Raw genomic sequence first — 17,142 nt, forward strand, 5'->3', positions numbered from 1 at the left:
GATAGTGGGTAGGGACAAGGTTTGGTGGCCTTAGAACTCTGGGAGTTTCTTTGTCATGTGTGTAGTGTTCCATGACTGCACAGCAGTGCTGAATTTCAAAGCTGTGGCCAGCTCAGTACTGTGAAGTATGATAGGGCCAGAATTTAGTCCTAAAACCTGAGGTCAGATTGGGTTGGGTAGGTGACCACTCTAGCTGTTGTAATGTATAGGAGCTTAAAGGCTGTTCTAAGTTATGCCATTGGCCAATTTGGTCCCTGATCAGGGCCAAAGATCAGATGATGGAGATAAGGGAGAAAATCTGTATCCTGTTCTGTTTAATATCTTCATCAATGATTTAGATAATGGCATAGACAGTACACTTATAAAGTTTGCAGATGATACCAAGCTGGGAGGGGTTGCAGGTGCTTTGGAGGACATGATTAAAATTCAAAATGATCTGGACAAACTGGAGAAATGGTCTGAAATAAATAGGATGAAATTCAATAAGGACAAATGCAAAGTACTCTGCTTAGGAAGGGAAAATCAGTTGCACACATACAAAATGGGAAATGACTGTCTAGGAAGGAGTACTGCGGAAAGGGATCTGGGGGTCATAGCGGACCACAAGCTAAATATGAGTCAACAGTGTAACGCTGTTGCAAAAAGAAGCGAATATCATTCTGGGATATATTAGCAGAAGTGTTGTAAGTAAGGCACGAGAAGTAATTCTTCTGCTCTACTCCATGCTGATTAGGCCTCAACTGGAGTATTGTGTCCAGTTCTGGGGCCACATTTCAGGAAGGACGTGAACAAATTGGAGACAGTCCAGAGAAGAGCGACAAAAATGATTACAGGTCTAGAAAACATGACCTATGAGGGAAGCTTGAAAAAACTGGGTTTGTTTAGTCTGGAAAAGAGAAGACTGAGGGGGGACAAGATAACAGTTTTCGAGTACATAAACGGTTGTTATAAGGAGGAGGGAGAAAAATTGTTTTTCTTAACCTCTAAGGATAGGACAAGAAGCAATGGGCTTAAATTACAGCAAGGGCGGTTTAGGTTGGACATTAGGAAAAACTCCCTAACTGTCAGGGTGGTTAAGCACTGGAAAAAATTGCCTAGGGAGGTTGTGGAACCTCCATCATTGGAGCTTTTTAAGAGCAGGTTAGACAAACACCTGTCAGGGATGGTCTAGATAATACTTAGTTCTGTTATGAGTGCAGGGGACTGGACTAGATGACCTCTCAAGGTCCCTTCCAGTCCTATGATTCTATGTCTTAAAAAAAGGTGGCTTTGAGCACAGTTTGGCTGGACCTGTCGTTGTGGCCTATTATGTATTTTAAATTCATCCCTTGGTATGTTCTTTTGTTTGTGTTTCAATATATTTTAGTCTGTAAGCATTACTCCAGGGTATACCATATTTGGGTCTGTGCTTGGGTTTGAGTGACTTCTTTATTAGGACTCTGAAGTCTGTCCACTGCTGGAACAGGGACAGCAAGGTAGCAAAATTCTATTGCATTAAATAGTTCAGTTTGTAAAGAACATCAGTGTCATGTCTTAAGTTTTCTGACCCTCAGTTTCTTAACTTTTTAAAATGTTGGACATTATTGCATTCTATAGTTACACTTGCATTTATCATTAACGCAAATATTAATTTATCTCATTTTTATATAGGGTATCATTCATTATGGACGAGATAACAAGGAGATAGAGATTTTACTTTTCCAAGAAGTTCTTGATTATGTGTCCAGGATAGACAGAGTGCTGAGTTTTCCTGGAGGATCACTTCTTTTAGCAGGACGTAGTGGTGTGGGTCGTCGGACAGTTACCTCTTTAGTTAGTCACATGCATGGATCTACTCTGATTACTCCCAAAATTTCCAGAGGTTATGAACTGAAGCAGTTCAAAAATGATCTTAAACAGGTGTGTCACTCACAGTCTTCTATTTTACAGTTATTTAAATTAAGTTTGTGTGGGAAAAAATTGAATAGTTAAGGGAACTTTAAAAGACACAAAATAAAAATGTTTCCTGCAGGTCTGACTTTCAGAAGAGTTGAGCACCCATTTAGGAACTTAAATGAAGTAGCCAAATTTTCAAAAGAGCTCAGCAGTCAGTAGTTCCTGTTGTTCTCAGGGAGAGCAGCAAGGTCCTCAGCTTTTTTGAAAATCTGGCCCCAGTTGTGATGCTAATCACATTATAAAATCTTTCCTTATGAATTTTATTTTTGACAGTTATATATATTATTAGTATCAGTGCCTCATTGTATGAGGGCTTGCTTTCACTACTGGGGTAAGTCAACCTAAGTTACACTACTCCAGCTATGTGAATAACGTAGCTGGAGTCAACATAGCTTAGGTAGATTTGTGGTGTCTTCATTGTGCTGCGTCGATAGGAGACACTCTCTCTGTTTGACTTACCTTACTCTTCTCTGGGAACTGGAGTACCAGAGTCGACCAGAGAGTGCTCTGTCATCGATTTAGCGGGGCTTCACTAGACCTGCTAAATCAACACCTGCTGCAGCAGCGTTGAGCACCCTGCCCCCCGCAGTGAAGACAAGCTCTTAGGCACTGTAAAGACCCAGATACAGTCTTCTGCTCAGGTCCAGATCTTGAAAGCTGTTCTGTGTGTATGGACACCTGCACTTACATAGAGCCGCACTGATTTCTTTAGGGTTCTCTTCAAGTGCAGGGGTCTGCTTCTACAGAGTAATTTGTACGATCAGAATCTGATTTGAAAGTTTTTTCTCAAGAATCACATCCCCCATTGCTGAAAATATATATTTAAAATTCTGTTCCATCTTTTTGTTTTTATTAGCATGTGAATTTGTAGGTTTGTTTGAGGGTATTCTGTTTTAGTATGGACCATGTGAGCTCAGTACAATATGCTTTATCAAGCAAAAATCTAGTGATTTACAAAGATATACACATTAAATTAAAACAGACAACAAAACTTTTAGGGTCAAAATTCCCAAAGTGGCCTCCAAAATTGCACAAGAAAACTCCATGATATCGTGCACACAACAAAGGGAGCACCAACTGCATCGTTTTGTGGGTACAGTTTGAGGTCATATTTGGAAAAATTGGTCCTTAATGTCATGTAAGCATCAAAGTATTTATGTTAATTATTTTCTAATTAGAAATCAGTTCTTCCATATAGACTGTTTCTTATCTTTATATTTGACAAATGATCAAAATCAAAATCTGTTGAGAATATACAAATGTAGTAATACAGAACGTGTGTGTGGGGGAATAGATAAATATATAAAATAAATTTAAGGATTTATTATTCTATTATAAAAGAATGTACACATTCTGTTCAATTAGATTAAAATTACTTCCCTACTATTAGGTGATGCAGCTTGCTGGTATCGAAGCACAGCAGGTTGTATTGCTGCTCGAAGACTATCAGTTTGTCCACTCCACATTCCTTGAGATGGTCAACAGTCTATTGTCATCAGGTGAGATGAGTACAAAAAGCTTAAGGTTCCCCATGACCCTCCCTTAATTCAGTGCACAGGGTGGGCATACAATAAGGCAGAATTGACATTGCATTGGCAACCATATAACTGCCATTTCCTGGTTTTGCAACCTAAATAACTTTCTTTTAAAGAAGTTTTTGTAGGTATAAATATCCTATATTATGTTTTCTGCTGCAGTGTTTCTTTCCTAATTCATCACAAATGGATAATGCCTCTTACTTACAGAATTCAGAAACAGTCCATTGTTGCTGGGGGCTCCAGGACTAAGCCCCACCTTTGGACACAAACCACCAGAATCTCTGCCTCTAGGGGAAACAAATTACGTTTCAGCTTCTCCTGACCACTTTGTTTTATTCATTTACATGTAGCAGCAACTTCATTTCAATATCTAGCTTTGCTCTCCTGAGCTGAGGAATCACTGGAGCACTGAGGAACTAACATCTCGAGCACTTTTCAACTGAGCTCTCTCTGCCCCTCACTGCAGCAGCAGAGAAGCCCTCCAAGCATAAAGCCAAGTCCAAGAGATGCTATACACAACTTTTCTGAAGCCTTCTACCACAAGCCATTGTTCCTTGCTCTGGCAGGGAATTGGGCTCTCATTTGGCAACACATATGGTGAGCCTTATCTCCCTTCCCAAAGCCATTACTTCATTGTAGAAAAGCTTAACCAGGGGCATGATGATTCCCAAGGATAGAGGATCCCTTCACAGCCTATTCAGGAGTAAGATTTTGCAAAGTCCAGAGGCTTGAGATTCTCAAAAGAGAAAAGCAAACATCCCATTTGTAAGAAAGTAATTTGAATTGTTAATGTGTAAGTGGCATAAAAAAACTGGGTTTAAACCCTTTCTCCTTTTCCTTCCCACTCTGAGGGAGTGTTTGCTGGGACTTTTATCCTATGCAGAAGCTGTCTCTCAGTGCTATGTGTGATGCTTACTACCTTTACCACACCTTGCAGCATATCTGGGCAAACACCGAGAAGCCGGTTATTTCTCAGTCCCCTCTGTGTGAGACAGTTTTCACAGTGGGGTGTTCCTTGTCTCCATGGCAACTAGAGGGAGACCAGATCTTTGCTCTGTGGATTTAGGGCCATCCCACAGGGAAAACTCTTCAGAATTCTCTGCTTCTAAATGGCATACCTGGCAGACTTCTGATCTCCCTCTGTAGAAGGGCTTTCACATGGAACTAGGGTTACATTTTTCAAAGTCTTCGTTTCTCTCCCCTGGGCACAGGTCCTCTATTCCCACAGCTTCCAGACTAATCAATAACCACAACATAGAAAATACCCACAAGGTGGTTGATATTTTACAGACCTAACAGGCAGAGTTACGCTGCCTGTTAATGGTGCTTTATTAGATCCTTCCATAATCCTGTGGCAGACTTCAGCTAGCCTCACACTGATGGCAGAAAGAACTGACAGACGCTATAAGTTCCCCTCTCTGGGTTATGAGTAGTTCTATTCACATTCCAGTGTAGACGGTGTGTGAATGATCATGCCAGGAACGCTTTCGCACCACACCAAAAGAAAAAGAAGGTAGAAAAACATACTCTACTTCATGTCTACAGATGCACATTTTCAACCACCCCAGCCACTTCTATCTAAATATGACTGTTCACTCAATGAGTGAATTTGTGGACAAGCTCCCAGAAGATATGAAGAATGAATTTAAGACTTTCTTGTCTGAAGGGCATCTTGTAGCTAGCTTTAATTTTCAGGTCACTTTGTAGTTAGGGTAAGGGCTATAGTGGTCACCCTGAGGAGAGCTTTGTGGCATCAGAACTCTGACGTACCTATGGAAGTTGAACAGACTATTGAGGATCTGCCCTTTGAGGGATGAAATCTTTTTTTGCATAAGAAAGAAGGGCACTGCGTTTCCTCAGCTCCCTGAAGGAAGCAATACAAGCTGCAGCAACAACCCTGGCAAAGTTACTATGAACCTAGATGGCCTAACCCTTCCAAAAAAATCATGTCTCTGAGGAAAAGGCATATCTCTTATGCCTCTTCTAAACAATAGCCATTAGTTTCTAAACAATCCACTTGACTGTCCATTTGTAAGCAACATTCCAGCTATGCTAGACCTACCCTCTTTCCCCCCAATTTCCTTGGAGCTTGGGAGTCCATCATCTCAGATCAGTGGGTTCTAAGCACCGTGCAAGTGGGTTATACAATCCAGTTTCAGTCTATACTTTGCCTCCTTTCACCTTCCCCATCCCTTTTCAAGGACTCCTCTCATGAGTTTGCACCTAAGCAAGAAGAGCAGGTTCTTCATTTAGAACCTATCAAGAAAGTTCCCCTTCATCCCCAGGAAAAGGGGTTTTATTTTCACTACTTCCTCATTCCCAAAAGAAGGCGGAGGGGGAAGGAGGTCTGAGGTAGAAGTTAAATTTAATCAGAAAGATCAAGTTCTGCATGGTCTCCCTGGCAGCAACCATCCCATCTCTATATCGCAGCGACTGATATGCTGCTCTTGGTATCTAGGATGCCTGCATTCATGTGGCAATCCACCTGAACCACAGAAAATATCTGAGATTTCTAGTTGTGGACCACTATTACCAATACATTGTCCTCCCTTTCAACCGTCGTCTTCCCCAGAGGTGTTTACCAAATGCATTGCAGTAGTAGTGACTCACCTCAAGAGGGCCGGCATCCAGTTGTTCCTCTACCTGGATGACTGATTGGTCTGCGGTTGTTCTAGGCATCAAGTGGAGATCAGTATGCAGCAGATTCACTCCTTATTTGCTCAGATGGGCCTAGTAATCACAGAATCACAGAAATGTAGGGCTGGAAGGGATCTCGAGAGGTCATCAAGTCCAGCCTCCTGCACTGTGGCAGGACCAAGTAAACCTAGACCATCAGGTGTTAGTCCAACCTATTCTTAAAACCCTCCAATCATGGGGGTTTCACAACCTCCCTTGGAAGCCTATTGCAGAGTTTAACTACCTTTACAATTTAATTACAAATTTTTTCCTAATATCTAAACTAAATTTCCCTTGCTGCAGATTAAGTCCATTATCTCTTGTCCTACCTTCAGTGGACATAGAGAACAATTGAACATGCAGCTCTTTACATCAGCACTTAACAATGGTCATGGAGGGTGAGAGAAATGATCAGGCAGGTACAGCCAATGCCATGGGAGGCTCAGACCAGCTGGAGAGTCCTTGCATTACAGTCTGGTTGGGATTTCCCAAGGGTTTGTCTACATGGCGATTTAGTGGGCAGCAAGCCAAGGTGTGAAGTGACAGCACACCAGCATGTTGCTCCCTCAGTTGCCTTGTGGACCCTATTAAGTACATCAAAGCACACTAGGAAGGTTTTAGTATGTGGAAGCAGGGTCCTTATTGTGCACTAAGTCACTGTGTAGACAAGCCTCAAGACTTTAAAACTGGACATCTCCATGTTTTACTGGTGGCCAGCAGAATTTTCAAAGTGTGATAAAAGTATGTTTTAAGCACCTGCCTAGCATCAATGTCAGGAATGTCAAAATGTTTCAAATCAGTTTTTTTTCTGAATCTTCTATTCCATGAAAAAAATTAGATATTTTCTCTTTCTGTCCCAATTCAGGTCAAAAACAAATTCTTACACTGCAGAGTTTTTCACAGGATGGACATTCCAATAGGGTTCCTGCCCTAACCCTGTTTCACGTTAAACCTGTAAATACCTTTTGTATATTGAGTATTTCTAATGTGTCATCTTCTTCTTATCATTATTTGTATTACACTAGCTCCTAGAGGTCACAGCTGAGATCAGGGCCTAGCTATGCCATTCACTGCACACATACATTGTAAAAGACAGTCCTCTGACCCAGTGAGTTAACACTCTATGAAGACAAGACATATAGAAGAAGGATTATTATCCCCGTTGTCCAGAGAGAGGCACAGACGGACTACGTGACATAGTCACACAGGGAGTCTATAGCACAGCAAGGACTTGAGCCAGATTTGATACCCACACCTTCATTTTTAATGAAGGGGGATGTAATTGTTACCCTGAGCTTGCAAGACTCTTCATGCTTGTTATAAGACCTAATAGTAATGAGGAGAATCTTTTCCCTTTCAGGGTCCCACTTCGTTACCCTAGCAACAGACAGTTTTTCTCCCCAGATAGTGTATTCCTCAAGGAAGGGGAATCAGTCTTCGTTTCCCAATTTGTCCTTCTCCTCAAGGGTCTGATCCAAAGCCAAGGGCCATCACTGGGAGCCTTTCCATTGACCTCCCTGGTCTTCAGAAGAGGTTCTAATAGAAGATCCTAAAATCCCCCAGCTCTGCCAGCACCATTCTAGCTGTTATCATCATCATCACAGCAGCATCAGGTGTCTCCACTATCATGTAGGGTCTCTTTATTACTCTCATTCCAGGAGCATATTTCCAACTCTTTATCGTCTTTTATTTGTTCCACTCAGTGTTTGAAATCAGAAGATCTGCTTCTTCATTATGATGATTATTTTTAATAAGCTCTTGTGCCCTCTCTGAATGAAGCAGCAAATGCGTAGAAGGGCACATCAATTTCTATATAGGTTCTATTTAGATTTAGATTTAGAGCCTACCTCATTAGCAATAATTAAAAGTTGCCACTTGCCCTCCCAGTAGATCACACTTCAAGTCAGGGATGTTTCTTTAAAAAAAAGAACAACTAATCCTACACACCTCAAATTCCTTAAGCAATCAGGCAGTGGGAAGGAAAAGACAGAGGAGCCTTACAGGGAGATGACAGGTTTGTCCTTGGAATTTAACATTTTCAGAAAGGCAAAAAGAGAAAATTTAAAAAAATAATAAGAGTAGCCTAATGGGCTCACTTGTTACAGCATTACCCTGAGATTTAGGAGATTTCCATTCAATAAACAGAGACAAGTCGATTTTCATACCTGTTCAAAGAATCAAGTTCATTAGGGCAGTACTTGATTCTTGAACTGCAACTGATTATCAGACCCAGGACAGAGTTCAGACTATCCTAGACCTTTGCTACAGTCTACAATCTAACTCCAACACAAAAGTGAGGTCTTGTTTCAGGCTTGTTAAGATGCATGGTATCCTGCACTTATGTGATTTGATATGCCAGGCTTTGCCTCAGATGCATACAAGGATGGCTGAAGCCTGTGTATTGTTCAACCAGACATCCCCGGACATGCTAATTCATGTATCTGCCAGGGTTGTTTCCTCACTGAACTGGAGTAGGACTCTGACAAATGTTTGCAGGGGTGTGCCCTGCTCCACTCCTCTTCCATCCATGACTTTGACTACAGACGCTTCCAGCTCCGGGTGGGGAACCCATCTGTAGGAGCTACAGACATAGGCTCCATTATTGAAGAGAGAGTCATTGCTCCCTATCAATACAATTGAGCTCCGAGCTATACACAAGGTTTGTCAAGCCTTCCTTTCTCATATCAAAGGTCAGACCATCCAAGTACTCACTGACAACATGATGGCAGTGTTTTATGTAAACAGGGAGGCGGGTTTCTAGATCCATGGTGTTGTGTTGCAAGATTATCAACCTATGGATTTTTTGTATCTAGATCAAAATCACTGTAACAGCTTCTCATCTTCAAGGATCATAGAATGTCCTAGAAAACCATCTTAGCAGGACCTTTCAGGAAGATTATAGGTGGTCGTTGAAGGAGAGCATAGTCAGACTCATTTTCAGCATATGCGGTATTTCTACCATAGACTTGTTTAGAACATGACAGAACAGAAAATGTCACCAGTTGTGTTCCAGAGCAGGTCACAGTCCAGGTTGCCTCACAGATGCAGTCCTCTTTCCAGGGGGTTCACTTCTGACTTATGGTTTTCCTCCAAAACCACTCATTCCCAAGGTCATCCTCAAACTGAAGCAAGATTGGGCAAAGAGGATTCAGATAGCTGTGGCTTGGCTGACGCAACACTGGTTCTCTGACTTGCACAGTCTGTCTGTTTAGCTATCTATTACTGCTCAGCTTCCTGCAGAGACCTACTGGTTCTTCACTATGGTTAAAGTCCTTCACCCAATTCTTAACAGCCTTCACCTGATAGCTTGGCTGTTGACTGGCTGGACAATACAGAAAAGGGCTGTTCTTTAGCTGCTCAAAATATTCTGTTAAACAGCCGGAAACCATCTACTAAAAATACTGTATAAATGGAAGTGTTTTTTTGTTTAGGGCACAGGATCATAACTTCTTCCCCACAGCATACAAAGATACAGGACATCTTAGATCAAGTACTTCATTTTAAGGATTTGGAGCTTTTTATTAGCTTGCTAAAATTACATTTTGCTGCTATCTCAGTTCATCCAAGGATGATTGGTGTTCTTTAAACCTAAAGTGGTTGGGTTCTTTAAAGGGATAAATAGAATCTGTCCCCGCATCAAATGGCAGGTTTCTCTTTGAGACTTGAATCTTGTATTGTCAGCTTTATTGGGACCTCCATTTGAGCCTCCAGCAACCTGCTATGTGACCCAGCAGTCAGCAAAAGTTCCTTTCTTGGAGGCTAGTACTCCTGCAAATAGAGTAGGTAAGCTGCAGGATCTAATGGTAGGTCCACAAACACAGTATTCTTTAAAGATGGAGTCTCCATGAGTCCACGTTTAGAATTTATTCCTAAAGTGGTGTCCAGCTTCCACATTAACCAGACTATCCATTTGCATACCTATTTTCCTAAGCTGCATACACATAAGGATGAGGAAAAGCTCCACTATGGCCTTTCTTTATATATAGATAAGACCAAATCCTTTAGATCTTCTCCACATTTATTTGTATCCTATGGAGACAGGATGAAAGGATAGGTGGTTTTAGTTCAGAGACAGTCTCACTGTGTAACCTTGTGTATAAGTTAAGGGATAGTGAACATGTTACCTCCTTCAGAAGTGTTAGCTCATTCCACCAGGGCTCAAGCAACTTCTTTGCCTTTTTGAGAGGTGTGCCTAAAGAATACATCTGCAAATGTGACCTGGTCATTAGTGCATATTTTTGCCAAGCATTATGCAGTTACCACAGCCTCCAGAGCTGACTCGAACTTTGGGAGAACAGTCCTTCACTCTGTTTTTAATCAGACTCCTGGCCCCACCACCATAATGTACATCTTGGCCCTTGCGAGACACCTAAGTGGAATAGATATATCTGAGTATTCAAAGACAAAAGGATGGTTACTTGGAGATGCATTGCACATCTATTCCATGACTCTCCCTCCCTCTCCTCTGCTTTGGAGTCTATTCCAACATGATTCGGATGTGAAGGAATTGAAGAGGGGCTGGGATGGCTCTGCAGTGTATCTCCTCACCTGGAGGCGAAACGAGGTGCAGGATGCATGCTCCATCCTGGCAGGTGCTTCTACACAGTACTCTCTGGCTTGAGTGCACTGGTCACATTTACACCTAAGTGGAATAGATTAGTGCAAGACACCTTGAAGAACAACAGTTGTAATGCAGGTAAGAAACTTGTTTAGAGATCCAAAATCCTTTCTGCCCAAGGTAAGTTCTTCTTTCCACAATTCTTGGGAAATAGTTCCCCCATTATTTTGTTCCAGTCTTTATCACTCCAGTGGGAAGATGTGGCATAAATTGCCATTCCTAGAGCTCTAAAGAGGTATTTCTGCAGCCCAGTGTTTCCCACAATTGTAGATGTTGGGCTTCTCTCCTCTCTGCAGCTCACAGAGGCAGATCAACTTTTTGGCACTGTGGTCTAGCCATGCCCCCTCTACTCCTGGTTGCTGCCAGATTCTCTGCCTCTGCAGTAGCAGACAGTGGTGGTTTCTTTTGCTCCTACTTTAACTTTTTAATCCTCCTATTTTAACTTTTCTGCCCAGTTTTTTGGGCAGTGGAGAGCAGTGTTCTACCTCCTCAGCATTCCTCCTCCTCCTCCTCCCTCGATCAGTTAACCCCTCAGGGGCTTAATCCTCCCAGAGCCTCCTCCGCAGCATATCCCTGCTGGCTCCTTTGCTCCTTACAGGCATGGCAGAGCAGCCAATAAAATACCAGGTTAAATCTAAGTGGTGCTCTATAGGTGAGGCAGCCTTCCCATGCTTGGCGGATGGCAAGTTGTGCCCAGCCTGTACCCAGCCTTCTGTTCCTAACTCCATTACGTCCCAGGGCTGGGAGTCAGACAATGTGACATTATCTAGGGTACAGTCTGGACTGATGGACAGCTGTGTCCTTGCAATTTTCCATTCTGGGGTGCCTTTTACCCTGCTTCACTATGAGAGCAACCACTCCTGGTCTACTCACACACCGCCTTCACTGTGTAAATCACTGCCAGCTATCCTGTGTGAGTAAGCTTCCAGAAAATGGTAAATCCTGCCCCTTACCATCAGCTCTGAGAGGAGGCCTATGTGATCTCTGTCATAAAGTGGAATGGGGCCGGGAGCTAAGGTTCCTGTGGACTTTCTCCCTCAACCTTGATTCCAATGCTTTCCATTAGGGAATCTGTTGTCCCTTCACTGGTGCCTCTGTGAGGATAAGGAGTGAAAGGAGTGCCTCTGTGTGATGGCTTGTCTGTATTCTCTCCTCATGGCCCTTAGTGGGGAAGGGACAAGACTGTTTGGATTCTTCCACATTGTCAGCCACCATCTTATCCAGCTTTTCTCCAAAAAGGAGGGAGCTTGTAAACTTAGCTGTGCATAGGACCTGCTTAGAGTGAGTATCCACATTTCAGCTACTGAGCTGGAAGCCAGTAGCCTCACTGTATCTGTCAAGGCTGAATCCCCACTCTGGCACTTGGAGTGCAAAAGGTGGAGGCCCGCAAGGATTTTAAAAATTAATACTTGCCACTCCAGGCCTATATTAAACTCGCAGGGTTACAGCTTTCTCTGACCTTGGCTTGGTAAACACTGCCACCACCGAAATGCAAAAAAAAACCCTTTGAACCCAGAAAGGAGCACTTGGGAATTCCTCCTTGTGGGGTACCCTTAAGCCCTTTCACCCACCTCTGGGGAAGAGCTGAGATAGAAAACAAAGGAAATTAGCTGGTAGCAACAGCTAATCAAACAACATTCACAAACCTCCTAGGACACCAAAAATCCAATCCAGTTCTTAAAAAAGGTAAATTTTATAAGAAACAGAAAGGAAGAAAATACATCTGTAACTTAGGCTTTTGCTAGATTTTAAAAGAGCAATTCCAAAAATTAAGTACCAAAAATAGCTTTCTTGGGGTCCAGCTCAAAAGTTACAAGCAAACAAAAGCATCTGGGGTTAGCACAGGGAAGATCCACAAGCCAAAATAAAGAAGTAAACCTGATTGCATCTAGCTAAACATTCCTAATTTACTTACATATTTGGGGGGTTTCAATAAGTAATTCTATGTATGATCTGATGAATTTTCATACTGGTTCAAGCCTTACACAGCATTCCTGCTTATAGCATTGGTGGTCCATGTCTCCTTCTCCGGAGAAGGACAGAGAAAGGGAAAGTTTTTTTCCCAATTTTAAAAAAGTTCTATTTTCCCATTGGCCCTTTTGGTCCGGTGTCCACTTCCTTTTCTTTTACCTGTGGGCTTGTTAACCCTTTACAGGTAAAGCAAGTAGAGAACAGCTATGAAGAGGAATTTTATAGCTGATTTGCTGACTGGGTGTCCATAAACGGGAGCTACCCTCACTTCATTTATCACAGCATCCATTAAGATGTCAACTACAAACGTGGTAGGGAGACCTCCATTAAAGTGGAGCCAAAGTCAATAGTGACATCTGGATGAACACTCTTTTTCCTTCCCATATCCAGAAGGTGACCCTCAAAAAGTGGATGAAGAAAATAAAGTTTCAGATGGAGACCCTGGCCTCTAGGATGTCATCCCTGTCCTGGGGGACCTTCCTGACTTCAGTAAATGTAATGGACGTATACCATCATATCCTCAACAGACCCATGCCACTGCAGACTTCTGAGGTTTTCCTACCTCAGGAAACATTGTCGGTACTGAACAGTACTCCTGTTTGGCCTGTCCTCACTCAGCCTCCAGGTTTTTTACAAAAATATTGGTGCTGATAATAGCCAGACACAGGTCACAGGGAACTCACCTATACACTTCCTGGATGACATCTTGATTAGAACTCCATCACAGTCAGCAGCACAGAGGACCATGTCTCAAATACTGAATCTCCCCTAGGCACATGGTTTCATCATCATTACCAAGAAAAGTTCTCTAGTTCCATCCAGGAATTTATTTTCTTCCCCAGAGCTGCAGGAGGCCTATTGTAGCACTATGCCTCCCAACTGCTAGGACTTCAGCTATCCTGCATGGGGATCACTCCATGGGCACAATCACAAATCAGAAGTCTTCAAGCCTTCATACTGAAGGTGTGGCATCACTCCCTGGACACATGAACAATCAAGTAGGAGTTCTAATACAGATGTTCAACTCTTTACAATGTTGATCAACCCACAACAATATCTTGAAAGGCATGCCTATGTGCCTTCCAGATCTTTTAGTCCTCACATCCAATGCCAGCCTGGAGGGCTGGGGAGCTTACTTGGAGACCCGAACAGCCCAGGGCCTCTGGAGTGAGGAGGAAAAGGCTCACAGTGTAAACATCCTAGAGTTTAGAGCGATCAAGTTAGCTCTGTGAAGATTGCAGCCCAACCTAAGGGGGAACCATATCCTGGGTTCAATCAAATAACACAACAATAGTCACATATTTAAACAACTAAAGGGGGAACTAGAGTCTGGTGCTCCTTGTGGAAGCAGTGTAAATAATGAGACAGATGGAATGCTCCTCCTTTCTTTCAGAGTGATCCACATCAAAGGGGAGCTGAACCAAAAAGCAGACTGGCTCAGAAGGCACAGGTTCAAGAACGCCAAGTGGTGCCTGAATCAGAAGGTTTTCTATCTCATCATTCAGACGTTCAGTCTCCCTTCAACCGACCTGTTCACGAATTTTATGAATACAAAGAGGCAAAATACTTCACAAGGTGTGGCACACCTTAGAGGTCAGAAGAGGTTGAAAAGCTATCTCAAGCATACAGAATCCACGAGAAGATCGGGCTCCCTGTTTGTATCCTTCCAAATGAAATTGCAGGGATTCAGAGTTTCCAAGTCCTGCATCACTAGATGGATTAGACTTATGTATTGTGGAAGCCTACATATCATCATCGTCCTGTCTGAGAAGGTATCAAGGCACACTCCATGAGATCCTTAGCAGCCTCATGGGGGGAATGAGAATGAAAATTTGCAAAGTGGCCATGTCTCTGGGCAACTGCGCTTTATGGGGAGCTAGGGTCAGTCTGCCTGTGACTGTCTTATGAATGCCTCACAGAGGTGTAATTGACTGTCCCAGCTGGCTGATTAGTCAACAAGTACCTGGACTTAATAAAGGTTACCCAAGCTCAGTTAGGCCATGTCTACGTTACAGAGTTAAGTTGACTTATGTTGACAATCATAAGTTGCTTTAATAACAGGACAAAACACAATTTTTTGGTCAAACGGGACATGACAATGAGGAACAGTTTCACAGGGCTCTCACAGCTGTAACTCCAGCTTTTGTTGGGAAACCAGTCCCTAGGTGTGGAGTGCACGGGACACTGCGAGGGCTTCGGTGGGGGAGTTTGGGGAGGGCATGGACTGGAGTTCTTTAGTGGCTGCAGGGGAGTGTAATAGAGCCGGACTCACCTGGCGGCGCCTCCTGCTGGTTGTCCTTGGGAATTAGCTCATCAGCCTCTGGAGCGCCCTCTGCCATCTGGTGATCGGCCTTACCACCAGCCCCAGTCCCTCCCAGGACCCGGTGCCTCCTCCCACTGGGGTACTGCTCCCTGGCAGTAAACCCCAACAATCCCTGAGGGTCTCCCCTCCCCGGGGAACCCCCACCCACTACCCCCACCTCGCCTCAGTCTTGGCTACTGCCAGTCATCGCTTAGCCCCGCTCCCCAGGGCAGACTGCAGTGTATCAGCCACTCACCACAGGCGAGGGGGTTTGGACCTGCTGCCTCTGTCTACCCATGGGCTGCCCCTAGCAACTCCAGTACCTAATAGGCCCTATTTCCAGGCCAGAGCTCCCCTGCTCCAAAGGCCTTTCCCCCTCAGCCCTGCTCCAGTCTAGGTATTCCCTCAGGTCCCTGCAGCCAGGCCCTTCCCCCTCTGAACGCAGAGAGAGACTCTAAGCTTCAGCCTAGCAGCCCCTTTATAGGCCCAGCTGCGTCCTGATTGGGGTATGGCCTAGCTACGGCCATTTCCCCAATCAGCCTAACTTTTCTTGCCCTCAGCCCTGGCTCTCTCCCAGGGCTGGCTTTTAAGCCCTAGAGGGCAGGAGCGGATAACCACCCTGTTACAGGGAGTCATGCATGGATGTGCTCAGATTGCAAGGTAATGGGGGACTTCATCATCTCTATCTGGCCCTGCAGGAGCATTATCATCGGCTCCTGCCCCTGAGTCCTTTCCAGGCTATCCAGTCTCAGTTTTTCAGTAATTGTCTCCCTTAATGCTCTTGTTTCTTTATATGCTGTCTCTGTTGACTGTAGCACTTCACAAAACATATCCTCCTGACCAAAGAAACAAAGAATAGAAACAGTATTGTAAGTGCACCCACAGCTGTGAATCACAAAAGTTACACACACCTCTTTCTCACTGTCCCTGGGCTAGCACACAGGTTGGCACGAGTTCCAAATATGGTGAGTTCAGGGGTGATGGTGGTGGCAAGGGGCAATAGGCAAGAATGGACAAAATGTGGTTCACGAAGGGGGTTACTACAAGCGGCTAGGGAGACTATTCTGAATATAGGTACCCTTTTCCACAGTATAGGTTAATTGAACCCAATATCTCACTTCTAAGGGTAACCTAGGATGCAAGGGGGCATCTTCTGCACGTGTGTGGCTTTAGATCAGCTCTGTATGCTGCTCGCCTGTGTGCTGGTCCATGCAGAAATAATTGCTGGGTGACGCAGCAAAGTGTCCTACAATGGGGGGAGAAACAAGAACCCTCTGCTAAGGAACCTTCGACAGAGGATTGCAGAATACCTACTGGAAAGTTTCCTAGACATCACTACAGAGGATTCCAGGAACATCCCCACCAACATTAACAAACTTTTCCTCCATGGACCCACAGGGTAAATGGACAGGCTCTGTTGTTACTTTCCGTCCCTTATCCTTCCTCTACCATATAACAAAATACATGAGAGCTCAAACTCCTCTCACCAAAGCAAAGTGAGCACTTACCGGAGTTTCCCTCTCCTGCATCCTGTGCACCAGAACTGGAGTACTGGGATTGGCTAGGCACCTCTGACCTGGAAAAGAGGTCCTAACTCATCGCACCACCAGACGACCTTGCTATTTGCTCCACATTGTCCTTCAGCTCCACTTCCTCGTCCACCACTTCGTCACTGAGGTTGGGTCCACTGGCTGCTGCCTCTAGTCGCTGGCTGAAGTGTCCATTGGGCTCTTGGCAGTGGAGGTGGGGTTGCTGCCGAGGATGGCATGCAGCTCCTTATAGAAATGGCATGTCTTCGGTGCTGCACCAGAGCAACGGTTGGCCTCCCTTGTCTTCTGATACACCTGCCTAAACTTCTTGGTCTTGGCATGACACTGCTGTATGTCCCTCTCGTGCCCCTTCTCCTGCACGCCACTAGCAATCAGCCCATAGGTATCCTACAGCTGGAGTGAAGCTGAGACTGCACAGCCTCTTCTCCCCATAAACACAGCATACCCAACAGCTCCAGTGTGCTCCATGCGGGAGAGCATCTGCTGCAGAAAGCCAGCATGGTCAGCTGGGAAGATGCTGTGTGAACTGTGCACACCAAGGAAACAGGAAGA

General features: G+C 44.1%; 1 protein-coding gene across 7 annotated transcripts in view; it reads left to right on the forward strand.

The window, feature by feature from the left end:
• Positions 1-17,142, forward strand: part of DYNC2H1 (dynein cytoplasmic 2 heavy chain 1) — a 403,248-nt gene that overhangs the window by 92,800 nt on the left and 293,306 nt on the right. For all 7 annotated transcript variants that reach the window (XM_073338445.2, XM_073338455.2, XM_073338435.2 and 4 more), the window contains exons 49-50: positions 1,651-1,899; positions 3,326-3,434. In XM_073338445.2, coding sequence (XP_073194546.1) covers positions 1,651-1,899; positions 3,326-3,434 — 358 coding nt within the window. The remainder of the gene's footprint in view (positions 1-1,650; positions 1,900-3,325; positions 3,435-17,142) is intronic.

Source organism: Lepidochelys kempii, chromosome 1, assembly GCF_965140285.1.
Source record: "Lepidochelys kempii isolate rLepKem1 chromosome 1, rLepKem1.hap1, whole genome shotgun sequence".
NCBI lineage: Eukaryota > Metazoa > Chordata > Testudines > Cheloniidae > Lepidochelys > Lepidochelys kempii.